The 13,775-nt window shown below is 37.7% G+C and overlaps 1 protein-coding gene across 2 annotated transcripts in view; it reads right to left on the bottom strand.

The window, feature by feature from the left end:
- GBE1 (1,4-alpha-glucan branching enzyme 1) overlaps positions 1-13,775 on the bottom strand; it is a 243,316-nt gene that overhangs the window by 28,934 nt on the left and 200,607 nt on the right. For both annotated transcript variants that reach the window (XM_031457686.2, XM_031457692.2), the window contains one exon: positions 267-451. In XM_031457686.2, coding sequence (XP_031313546.1) covers positions 267-451 — 185 coding nt within the window. The remainder of the gene's footprint in view (positions 1-266; positions 452-13,775) is intronic.

Genomic DNA, 13,775 nt, shown 5'->3' with positions numbered 1-13,775 from the left:
AACCAACTGGAATAAAAAATTACTAAATTTAAACAATAACAACACACTAACCGGGAAAGTAAGCAGGGAATTATGTTTAAGATTTTCATTATCCACTGGGGAGACCTCAGTGGCATGTTTTGACAACTTGAAGTATGTCACAGGGCATGACACACTGCATAACACAGTGCTGCTTAGAAGATCTGCATGTGGATTTACATCGATTGCCATTCTAAGCATGTGCAACACTGGTGACTAAAACATAACATTTAGAGCAAAGAGCTTACCTGTGGCGCTGAAAGCCAACCGCATCTTTCTTCCAATTTATTCATATCCCTGTCAAAGTTATTTAGGAACTTATAGCGAAGAAGGTCATCATCAGCTAAATGGAACTGCCTTCTTGCATAATGATAACTCTCATTATTTCCTTTTCTTGGGAAGTCTAACCATTCAGGATGCCCAAATTCATTACCTGTATCAGAAAACAGATATAAACATCACCTGGTATAGTATTAAGGTAACTTATTAAGGTAACTCAGTTAATTGTATATTTTAAAGTTCTTGAAATTAGCTTACATTATAATTTACTATAGATGTGTCCTGTAAATGCCGTACAACCCTGGTTCAGAAGCAGCATAGTCTAGCATGCAGCATCCCAGGGCCCCGTTTTAGCCTGGCCACCTGCTCCTTGTTCCACATCTCATCTTCCTCATGCACAAACTGAGGACAGTAGCTCTGTCATAGTTATTGCAGCCCTAAAATAACCTCTGAAATCTGAGTAATTTTAGAAATCTTTATTTCCATAATCTCTGAAATCTGCACAATGCTTTACAGTTTCCAAAGGTTTTGCATGTACATTATTTTTTGATCCACAAAGGAACTCTCTATTATATCCATTTCACAGAAGAAAAATCCAAAACTCTGGGTAGTCAAGAAATTTGCCCAACCTCACACAGGTAATAAGTAAGAAAGCCACCATTAAAATTTAGTCCTTCTGATTAAAATTCAAAGTTCTTTCTGCCTCATCACATGAGGCAAGTACGCTTTAAACTTCAGTGTGTCTGGGAGTGTGCATACTTGTGTGTGTGTGTGTGTGTGCGTGTACAGATGGGACACTTGGTTGGTAACTTATTGAAATATCATTTCTCATTATAATGATGAGAACCAGAAACCCAATCTACTTTAAAAATGATAATAACACATAGGTAGTACCTATTACCCATTCTGAAAATAAAATGTAGATATTAGTTGTTTGCTAGATTGGCTCCCATTGTCTTCCCCAAGTTAGACTTCTACTTAATGGCTTCTTTTTTCCCCCTAAGATTAAACACTACATTCTAAAATTTATGTACATTTACCACTTTAATGCTACACTTTTCTAAGCCACAAGTTTCTCCTTTGAGTTAGAAAGTACATAGCCAATATGAGTGTGTCCTACTTTAAAGGAACTAGTTGCTAGGTGAAATAAGTCAGAAAAAGACAAATACCATACAACCCACTTATGTGTGGAATCTAAAGAATAATGATAATTAAAAAAACAACCAACCAACTAATGAAAACCCAAGCTCATGGATACAGAGAAGAGATTGGTGGTTGCCTGAGGTAGGGGTGGGGGTGGGGGGAAATGGGTGAAGGGGGTCAAAAGATACAAATTTCCAGTTATAAAGTAAATAAGTAATGGAAATATAATGTATAACACAGTGACTATAGTTAACGATACTTTATTGTATATTTGAAGGTAGCCAGGAGAGAGGATCTTGAAAGTTCTCATCACAAGAAAAAAACATTTTTGTATGACTGAAAAATTGTACTGTACACCAGAAGTTGACTCAACATTGTAAACTGACTATAACTCAATAAAAAAAAGGAGTAGTCTAGGATTTCCAACTTTAAGAAAAAGGATAATAAAAGTTAAAGAAAGCCAAAAAAAAAAAAAAACCAACCAAGAAAAAACATTTTTGTAACTATGTATGGATGTGAAATGGAGTTATTGTGATGATTATTTTGCAGTCTATACAGATATTGAATCATTGTGTTAAACATCTTAAATTAATATCATGTTATGTCAATCATACTTCAATTAAAAAAGGCAAAAAAGAAGCTCATGGGGGAGGGTATAGCTCAAGTGGTAGAGCACATGCTTAGTATGCACAAGGTCCTGGGTTCAATTCCCAGTACATCCTCTAAAAATAAATAAACCTAATTACCTCCCCCCCCAAAAGATAATTAAGCAACACAATAATAAATAAAATATTAAAAAAGAAGCTCATATATTAATATTCTAATAAATAAAAACTAATAAGCTAGGATGTAATTCAAAATGATTTACTGTCGAGCTGCTTTAAATGGTAAACTCTGCTAAGAAATACTGCAATTTACATTTAACTTTTCAGGACCATAGTCATCAAAATAAAAATAACACCCAAACAAATATGTCTATAGCAGCTTCATGAAAATTAAAGTGCCTGCAAAAATTTTTCTTAATTCTAGTATTTCAGTCTAAATAACATTTTTTTTATGATGTTGCCTGCTATGTGACAGGAAAGGGAACAAGATTTCTCACTTTGTAGACCTTTATTTATTTTATGGTGCCCTAAAGTGATATAGGAACTTCTCTCTGCTGCACCATGGGGTCCCACCTAGGTCTGCAGCCTGGTTCACATCAGCCCATGGTCAGCTCATGACATAGCTCGTTCCATCATTCACCCAACCAGCAAAATGACATCCCTCCAGAATTGTAGTCAGAGTACGTTCTTTACTGATAATGAATGTACTGCCCATCTGGGGAAAATTATACGTCCAAGGACCAGCGGGATTTCAACTAGCGGGGAATTTTGGAGAGACTAGAAATGTCACAAGGCAGCAAAAGTATAATAGCCCACAAACAGGACCCAGGCTTCCTACAAGCAAAACACTTCCATGTCTGTGTGACCACAGATCCCCAAGCACGCTCCGGGATTAATAAGCAGTTCCTTTATCCTTTTTGGGTGGAGACTGTTACATCAGTGCCATCACGATGATCAGAGTAGAGGCAGCAAAAAACGCTTAACGTCGACTTACTACGTGCCAGCCACTATTCGAAGCACTGCATGTGAATTAATTCTTTCCATTCGTAACCGCCCTGAAGGAGGTACTATTACTGTCCCGATCTTATAGGTAAGGAAGCTGAGGCACAGAGAGTTCTTAAGTAGTGGGGCCTCTGAACCCAGACAGTCTGATTTCAGTGCCCTGACTCTTGATCACCACTCTACCGTATTGTTCAGAAGCAGACACCATGGAAATACAGTGCAAAGAATGACCACACTCTCATAGGAGGACAGAGATTCCGAGATAGCAGAATGATGTGCAAATGCCCTGGAGTGAGGAGAGACACGGTGAGGAGTTTGGTTTGGCCATAAAATAGGGCTTCTGGTGAGAAGAGGTGGGGCAGGCAGGATGAAGTCAGACTAGGATAGGCCTCATAAGCTTCAGATCTTGAGCTATTTTTAAGTACTGGGGTGCAAAGCTCCTTTTTTAAAAATTAATATATCTCTGGCAGAAGATGAAAAAGATATTGGATACTGGAAATAGTTGAATGGTAGGAAAGCTGACATGGAATTCAAAGCATAAGATAAGAGATGACCAGATGCAGGGGGAATGGAGAAAATGATCGATTCAAAACAGCATTTCTGAGGTGGAGATAACAGGATTTGATGACCGCCTGCTGCATGGAGGTAGTGAAGGGAAGGGAAGCCTGGAAGCAGTTTTGAGGTTTCGAGCTCAGGAGACTGAATGGTGATGCCATGAAGTGTGCTGGGGAAAATGGGGGCAGAGGAAGATAGAGTTCATTTGGAGGCACGCTAAGTTTAAGACTTGAAGAATATGAAGACATCTGCAAACTTAAAGGAACATTGATAAAAATACAGTAGTGAAATTCAGGAGAGAAACAGGGGTGAAGAGCAAGACTCATTTGTTAAGGCCTCAATAAGCAACGGTAGTTACGGCCACGGGAGGAAAAAGGACCCCTGGCAGTGTCCCAGGAACTGCAGGCAGAAAGAAGATTGATTAGACAAGACAGAGCATCACTGGGTAGCAAGTAAGAGGGACAGGAGAAGAAAACACAGAAGGCTAAGAAGAGCTTTAAGGAGAGTGGTCAGTGCAAAATGCTACCCTTTAGGTATAGGAACAAGAGAGTGTAGAGCTGTGCTTTTTCAATCTATAACATGCTCCAGAGGGAGCACATAGATTCCAAGAAGGCTTATTAAAAATGTTCATCCTCTAAGGATTCTGACTCATTACCTTTGGGGTGAGTCCAGATGGAAATCTACATTTTCACCAGCCTCCCTGTAGTATTTTGAAAGTCAGTGGGCTGAAGACCACACCTTAAAGACTAACAGCATGGAGATTTGAAAGTTCTTTACATCTGAGTCAAGAGTGTGATGCCCATGAACACAGGTTTCCAAGTCAGCAAGACTTGGGCTTCCATCCCAGTGGGGACATTTATGAGTGATGTGAACTTAGGCAACTGAGTCTCTCCAGGGCTCAGTTTCCTCATCTGTAAAATAGGATAAGCTTCGTAAAAGCTCTTTTAAGATTCAAACGAGGTAAGTAAGGCACTTGGCACAGGGTCTGGCAGCTAAAGCTTTCAACGTACGGCAGTTTTCACGTCATACACTCTTTAATGGTGATGCTCAGGAAAGAATGATGTAAAGGGCAAGAGGGGAGAGTTATTAAGCTAGCATTTCTAGCTCCCATCTTTCTGAGGAGGGAAATGATCAGCTCGACTCTGCAGCAGGTATACCAGCAACCACGATGAACGCAAGACAGCTAATTGGCCCCTGTTCTCTAGGTTTCATGGTACTCCATTCCTTTCCTTACTCCACTGATGCATTTTCACATAATTAATAATACAATAATACTCCATATTCACATAATTAATAATACAAGCACATTTCCCTAAGCCAAGTATTAACATTCTTTGAATTATCTATTATTTTAGATCTTAAAAGGCAGAATTAAATGTGAAAGTAATTTTGCTACAAGGCATCCAAACTGATAGGATAAATCAGGTTGCTATGTTGGGAACCCCCTCACCACACTCTTCCTTCATTATTCCTACTACATGTTCATCCTGCAACCTCTGAACTAGCTCTCAGGGGTTACTTACAGTTATACACACACATGCTATACACTATTTACTATATATACTCATGTATATGTTATATGTTGTATATATTCTGCTATAAATCATACATATTTTTATAACACACATATAGTACACAGTTGATTATATTCCACCCACAATTAACACTTTGGACAACCTTCTAAAACTGTAATTCTGTTCTGGCTGAAATACTACCGGCACTTGAAGACTTCCTCATCGTCTTAATTTCTTTCCAGCCTTCTTGAAAACGTGACGCAGGTCACAGTTTCTGTCGCTTGCCATCTTTTCTAACTGCCTCAGGTAGACTGATGAGGTGAAAACATAAATCCTTCTTCAGTGTATAGCTGAGCTTCTCTCTTAGTACCCCTCCTCGGAAGCCTAGTTTTGGTCAGTACAGAATTGAATGGTGAATTTGACCAAAACTACAGGAAACAGAATTAACCCATCTCATAATCTGATTAAAAGTTAAGTACTTGTTCCCCGGAAACACACACACAGAGGAAGACTCAAGGATTCATGGATTCCATTCAAAAACTGATCCAATGTGAAATTACATTATTGTCACTTATTTCTAACTTTCTAGCATGAAAATTCACATCCTTACAACCTATAGCATAAATAAGGACTGAAGAGTAGCAAAATTACAAGTAAATGAGGTAACACCTGCAAACTATGTGTAAGTGCAAGACACAATATGTGGCTCAATAAATACTGGCCACTACTGTTACAGTATTATATTTTCTTTTACTGTTATTTCTATTGTATAAGTAAAGTACTGACAGACACGTTATTTTTAAAATCACAATTAGATGTACAGAAACAATATCTGAAATCTTACTGGATAGCCACTTGTTATGACCTGAGTGTTCGTGACCCCCAAAATTCGTACGTTGAAATCCTAATCCTCACTGTGATGGTATTAGGAGGTGAGGGCTGTGGAAGGTGTTTAGGTCATGAGGGTAGAGCCTGTAGTAATGGGACTAACGTTCTTATAAAAAAGGCTCCACCGAGCTCCCTTTCTCCTTCCACCACAAGAGGCTACAACTAGAAGTCTATGACTCAGTTGAGTGAGTATGACCACCACTCAACCTTGCTGGTACTCTGATCTCAGACTCCCAGCCTCCAGAAATTGACAGAAATAAATTTCTATTGTTTATAAGCTACCTGGTCTTTGGCATTTCATCACAGCAGCCCAAGCAAAATAAGACACCCTTGTTTCCCTTTAGGTAAATATTTTATTTATTTTCACTTGTAGATACAGCAATAGCTACATATCTGTATCTCTGTCTCTAGTCATATCTGTATTTCTATACATATCCATCCAACCATCTATCTAGCCATCATGTTACCTACCCAACTCTCTACCTACTTACCTAAATTTGTTTTTGAAAAAAGGTAGATTTATATTCTATGCTATTTTGAATTTTAATATGAGCATTTTCTATGTTAATAAGTGTATAGCACCAGGATGGTATTCCATTGTGTGCACAGAAAGCAATTTTATTTAACTATTTTCCTCATAGTAGTCATTTTGGCTTTTTATAATATTTTAGTGTTATAAAAATGAGCAGCCTTATAAATGCATCTCTGTATATCATCTGATATTTCCCTAACATAAACTGAATAAGTAAAATAGCTGTTCAAAGGTAAACAGCCACCAAGATTCTAAGAGAAAACCTTTCCCAAGTTTTGAACATTCTATTTATTTGAAGACACAGGCATAAGATGGCAAGTTGTTGCCTGAAAATCATGTTTAACACACACACAAATTATATTCCTTAATGTATATGTTTAAGTTTCTACTTTAAAAGTATTTTTTATTATTTAAATTAAAGATTTCACTTTAGTGCCTTCCAACATACACTGACCTTAAATATTCATTTATCTTTTCAATAACATCTAAAAATTATTAACTACTATGAAGAAAACTTATTCCATGGAAAAAAAACAGGGGAAAGATGCAAGTGGGAAGAATGTTTGGTATCATAACCCAATTTGGGATTTTGCATGTCACTAAAGAACAATTCCAATAAGCATACTCACAATATGGGACATGAAATTAAACTTCTGAGTTAGAAAAAACTATTTAAAAATATGATATAAAGATCCTATACTATTAGAGAATAATTTATTAATCTCTATTAGAGACTAATTTAGAGTTTCTGAAAATCTCCTGGAGAGGCTTCTGTTTATACTGAAAGATATAGAAAGCTGCATACAACAAAGAAACAGAAAAATTATACTAGTGATTGCAGACAGAACATTCTACAGAGTGGCTTTTGAATGTTACCTCTGCTGTAAACGATTTGACAAGGGGCAAATTAAGTTTAATGTAGACCAGCACAACATTAAATTTCATATTTGGTTCAAAACTGTAAACACAAGCATAAAATAAATGGAAGCAAATCACAGAAAGACTTCCAAAGTGACCTTGGAATAACAGCGAACCATTCTGAGACTGAACAGAGAAAACTGGAAAATGCCTGTTAGAATCTTCCACCAGCTCACAGCTCACAAACCTAATGAAGAAAAATACTATCATTAAAAGAAGTTAAGAATGTTCGTCTCAGCCGTCTCTATGAATGACTTAGGAAATGTGGCAGCACTTCAGACAGCACAGTGAAGTATGGCCACCAAATAAGCTTATAAGTAAGGGCTGCTGTATAAAGATGGATAAGAAATCTAAATTTATTCAGGTAATGGCAAAGGAGGTAATTGATCTGTTTTAGTACAGATAACTTGATGGAACAAGAAACACATGATCTGAATCAGCATTTTAATTTCACTAAATTAAAAAATACGTGTGTACGTATATTTCTCAATTATATATAAATATATGTTATGTTTACATGCATACATAATATATGTATATATTCCCCAATGAAAGCAACAGGCATTTATAACCTGGGTTTCCTGCACTCGTACTGATTCCTGACACGTTATGCAAAATACGTATGTATGTTCATGTGTGCATTTTTCTGAGGGGAGAAAGGTTTTCTTCAGACTCTCCAGGCTTCTGAGTCTTAAAAAGGGTAAGAACTACTCACTGTATTAAAATGTTAGGACCCAGAAGAATGGAACACAAGTAAGGATTTTTAAGATATATAAAAAAGAGGGGGAAAAAAAAGTAGAAGCCTAAATTGAAGAACGCATTTTAAAAATCTTTGGCTGGTTTATTCAATAGATAAGAGGCTTAGAAAAGTCACATTTAAACTAATTCTAGCAGAGAGGCAATGAGTGTGACTTCTAAGAACAAAACTTCCAAGTCCAAAGTATGCATTACAAGGAACCTGGCACTAACCATCAAAGCCTGATCTTTCTGCTTATTAAATTATGATTATGATCACTAATGTAATACATACGATGTTATCCATTCCAAAATGAAGGGAGGATGGTACTTTTTTGAGCTGTCACTAGAGACGTTTTGTAAGAAAATTCACAGTTCATGCCATGATTCATTGCATTCAATATAGTAACAGAAGTGGGTGCTTCCAGAAATGAGAAGGCTGAAAGCTTTGGCTAAACAGCTTTAAAGCAAAAACAGGGAAGCAAGTGACTAACATTGCTACAGTTAATTAAAGATTCTAGAAAATTCTACTAAGTTCCTTCTCTTCCTTTCCACTTCCTCTGTAAACAGCACCATTCACGTCTGGTTAATTGTGAAAAACCTCTAAGCGCAAAATTCCTATTGGGATTTCTTTTCCTGTAATTAATTTTTTGCTGTTTGATGTAAAGGTCCAAACTATAAATTGACAAGAAGCCAGCTGGTACAGTGATGAAATTCGAGACAATACAACTAATGAAAAAAGCCCCAGCTCTGTTAGCTGAACATTTTGATAGCCGGTTTCTGTGTTTTGTTTCTCTAAACTGTAATGCATACTAATTTTACCTAGGAATTAATTAGCGTCTATCACAGCCTCCATGCTGTGGATGTTATATAACTCTGTGTTGATACCGAGCTATGTATATATGAGAATAAGGGACAGTTTTAATGAGAATAAAAAAAAAAACAAAAAAAACTTTAGCTCCTACTCCTCTTAACTGTATTGAAAACTAACTCTTAAAAGGAAGTATCTATTTTAAAATCAAATGCTTTGGTCTTTCTCCAGACCATCAGTGGGTACCCAAGTCACCAAAGGGTGGGTACAGCATGAAATATTCTTCTAAACCAGGAGCTGTGATTTCCCTTTTTTGAAAAGGAAATCTGCTCTCCACTCCTCCGCCCTGCCTTTGACAGTGATCACGACGGCTCTGGGCAGGGGCTACACCTAATGTTTCTTCTTCATTCTCCACAGCATGTTCCTGTGCGTGTTCCCTGCAACAGGGACTCCTGAAATATTTGGTAAGGTTGGATGTGTCTCTCTGCAATTGGTAACGGTCTACACCATCGCTATTGAGGCACAGAGGCAAACTGTAACAATGTGACCCAGAAGAGGATACGAAGGGTGGCATGCCAGCTGCGGCAAGACGAACAGAAGTCAGCAGTGCGCCTGGGATTTAGCGTTCAAGTTTATCACAGCCTCCATGCTGTGGATTTTGGGTAATTCTTCGTTGATATCAAGTGTATCTATTTATGGACTTAAAATACACATATAAATGTATATAAATACACATGTGTATGTATATATAGTACAGTCTTAATGAAAATATTAAAAAAAACAAACAGCCAAACAAACTTTAATGCCCATTCCTCTTAACTGTACTGGACTATTTTCAAATCAAACCCTATGGTCTCTGGGTCTCTGGGTTCTCCATGGAGCCTCCCTCCTGCACACCCTTCATTTATAAGGTGCAAGTTAGCGATTATATTCTGAACCCCATGACTCCCTAGATTGGTCATTCGCTTAACTAGAACACAAGATTACAATTTTAAAACTACTGAAGTGGATCCTGTGTATCGGATAACAGACTCAGTGTACATCAGTGTGGCCCCTGTCCTCACAGAGTTTACAATCTAATAAGGGAGAAAGACAGAACTAAACAACTATAAAAACGCATGTTTCCTTAAAGAGGTGGAGAAGGCTCCAAAAAGGCTTAGGGGATCGGTAAGTGTTAAAACCACAAAACATCATAGGGGAGGAAATGAGAAAACAGCAGCAAATCTTTCCAAAGAACAGATGTAAAGGCCCTGAGACGACAGCACAGCAATTTGGAGAGGACAGGCCTGAAATTATGTCAATATACATGGAAGGTGGGGGGGTCAGTCTTAGGAACTCAGTCTTGGAATTCCAGACTTTCCCTCGGTATTAAAAAAAAAAACAACATCTTTTCCTACTAGGCATGGATATGGCTTTTAGAAACACAGGGTAGCTGATGCCACGGGAGTGGATGAAATTGACTGGGAAGAACATTCAGGTAACAGTGGCAGACAAGAGAGTGTGACAAAGCCCAAGGGACATCCACATGTGTGGCTAGGGTGGAGAAGAGGAGCCTGGAAAAGTTCGCAGAGGGAGGGCCAGGGAGAGAAGAAAACCATGGCGGGTGGGAGACGGGAGACTGACCCCTGAGGAGTGCTTCCAAGGGGAAACAGTACTCACCAGGAATAAGTGCGAGCAGGCTGAAGGAACATCTGAAGGCCTGTAACAGACTGAGTAACAAGAAAGGACACTGATGAATGGAAAGAGAGCGATGGCAGTGAAGTCTGAGGCTAAAACCGAAGAACTGAAAACTGTACCATGAGAAATAAGTGCTTTATTTTTTGTTTGTTTATTCTAGGATATTCTGATGGGTAGTATTTAACTAAACACCTGGGAGACAATGGTTAATCTTAGCTGTATGTAAGCTTTGTATTTGCAAATTTTAAATTCTGAGGTGTTTTATGGTGTATGTGTCTGTGCGTGTGTATATATGTATTTACTATCTTAAGACACTAAAAAAAAGGGACTAGTATGCTATTAGGTTTCATTAAAATTCCTATAACAAATTTACAAGCTAATATTTTGAACCAAAGACATGATCAATTTTAGTCTTTCATCCCCTATATTTCCTCCACATAATAACACCATCGTGACTCATGTCCATGGCCCTGTGACAGCTTACAGAGTCCAGGAACGGTGCTTCTGCTAGGGCTGGGGTAGCCAGGTGGGTCAATGCCCTCATTCTGCCTTGCCCTCCCCAATCTTCCCCTTGATAAATGATGCATAAAAAGTCTTGAGGCATTAACCAAATGAGCTCTGGGCATTTCAGAAAACAATTTTCAACTTGAACTTTGCTTGGAACATGGCCAAACCCATCAATCCCTTCACTTATCTACATGATTAGAATGGCTTTGGGTGGTAAGTTCCCATCAATAAGGCACAGGATAGTGGATGAAGTAAACGCTGAGGTCAAGTGTTTTGATAAGAAGGTTGTCAAAATAAAACAAGCAGACAAACAAAAAAACATTATTAACTATCAATGTCCATAAGTACAAAATCAGTGTAACTTATATTACCTGCATACAGGTGCGGTAGAATAAAGGCAGACACATTTATAAATCAGTCATTTGAAATACTAAAGAATGAGCATTATTATATTGAAAGGTAATTATATATTTCTTGATGCTTTTATTTAAATCAAGAAAATGGAAAAACACGTTAAGTAAATGAAATATAAAGTAATCCTAAATCTGTATTAAATTAATAAAAGCAATAGTTAACTACTCAAGAGCCCTCTACATACACAGACTCTGTGCTAGAATTTCACCAGTTATTTCAAATAATAGTCACAAAGTCCTCTCAGTATGGGAGGGGGCTGTTAGTCCTATTTTCAGATAATAGATCAGGAAAGTAATGTGACTTTCTAAGGTGATGCAGGTATAAAGTATCAAGGTTAGCATTCAAACTGAGATCATCTGTATTCTCTCCATTGTACCTGGCATTGGGTACTTGATTTGAATGACATTAGCTAGAAACCTATTATGCATGTACAGGCAGTAGGGAAGATAATGAAAGCTCCATAAAATGATGTGTAAGAGTGTATTTCCAATTCCACTCTCAAGGGTACAAATAAAGTGTACTTATTACCGACCTGCGCTCCCTGTGTGCACCGCATGTTCTGCTACTACTCCTCCAAGTTATGGCTTTTTGGTGTCCCCGAGGCCTTTTTGAACTCCTGCGGGAAGTGCTTGTGCTTCCACTAGTACTTAATACAATTTTTTTCCCCTTATGAAAACAATTATTTAAATAGTGTAATTTTTTTGGCATCTGTTGTTTTGTTTTTGCCAGTCTCTTTATTAGACTGAGGGTAGGTATCCTATATTTTCACCTGTTATTCCTACTGCCTTATCAACTAGCAGGCACAGAGTACAGTCAAGGACGTATTAAACCTGTGTGGAAAGAAAAAAATGAAGGAAATCACATCTACTTCCCTTAGTAGGTTACATATTGCTTATAGAAAGTTCTATCTTACTTTTTTTTGATAACCCAGTTCACAGCACAGCGACTCAGATAAAGAATCACCTAACAATTTTTTTTTTTAACCAATTGCAAAATTGGTCTTTATAAGGGTCATAAGAAAAAGGCAAAAGTGCTTTGGGGTGGAAAGGCGATGGATACAGAGGAGCATACCCACACCATCAAGGATGGGGAGATGTTTATTTACCAGAAGGGAACAGACAGATCACCTCAGTTCTATTCCTCAGAGGCCTCCTCAGGGGTTTCCCTCTGAATGCCATGCCGGTGGGAAGTAGAATTTCAAATGGTTCATATTGTTATACAGACTTTGACCTACATTCCATTTTTGTGGCACAGTTTTGTTTTAAAATAAGTAAGTGTATGATCAAGCCAAGGATAAAACAATGAACGAAACAAATGAGGCCGAATTGAAAATGTGCTATTTTTATGCAAATATAATTTGTTAAGAACTAGATATGATTTTCTTAAGGAAATTGATAGCAACAGTAATGGACTTTTGCTTTTTTTCTGAAGCTTTCTGATGCTGCACGATGCAGAGGACTTCAAACATTCTTTGGAGGGCATGGAGTGGGGGATAAATCTCACTAAGGAAGAAATGGGAGGAAAAAGACTTCTTTAAGAAAATCCTGACTGAATTCAGATATTTTTGCAAGTAGTTACAAATGTCTTAGAAAATGATTTGCTAGTGGGCAGCCTTGTAAAAAGTGTGAAAGGTTTGTGTGTGACTAGGGAACCCACTGAAAGACTCCGCACCTTTTTAGGTGGTAGAAAACAAGAAAGGAAAACAGGAATACAAAACCCAAAACTATATGGGCTGATTATAAAATTGATTATACACATGGTTTGGTGGCTATTCTAACTTTAGGTTTAGACTCAAACATTTAGTAGTGGAGTCAGACTGTGCTGTTTTTCCCTAAAAAAGTTGCCTGATTTAGGATATGTTACCAATAAGTCCTTGTGCTCACATCAAAAATACATAGTAATAGAGATGAATGAACTTCCCTAATGAATTATTAAGAGCTGAGCAGACACATTTAGAAGGGAACAACAGAACCACAGGAAGTCAGATTGGAAAGAAAATGTTCATTTAAATCCTCTATACTCTGTAACTGACATCCGTTGAACTCAATCCTGGATTCATTCCCAGGCTGGATGAGTATTTCTGTAAAAGAATCTAAGGCTCTTTCAAGGCACAGCTTGGATACAGCTTTTCTGAGTTTCAATCTCCCACAGCCTTTCTTCTGTAGCCAGCAACTCTA

The sequence above is a fragment of the Camelus dromedarius genome, chromosome 2 (assembly GCF_036321535.1).
Source record: "Camelus dromedarius isolate mCamDro1 chromosome 2, mCamDro1.pat, whole genome shotgun sequence".
In the NCBI taxonomy this organism is placed as follows: Eukaryota; Metazoa; Chordata; class Mammalia; order Artiodactyla; family Camelidae; genus Camelus; species Camelus dromedarius.
The sequence above is the reverse complement of the archived record's forward strand: the minus strand, read 5'-3'. Positions and strand labels throughout refer to the sequence as shown.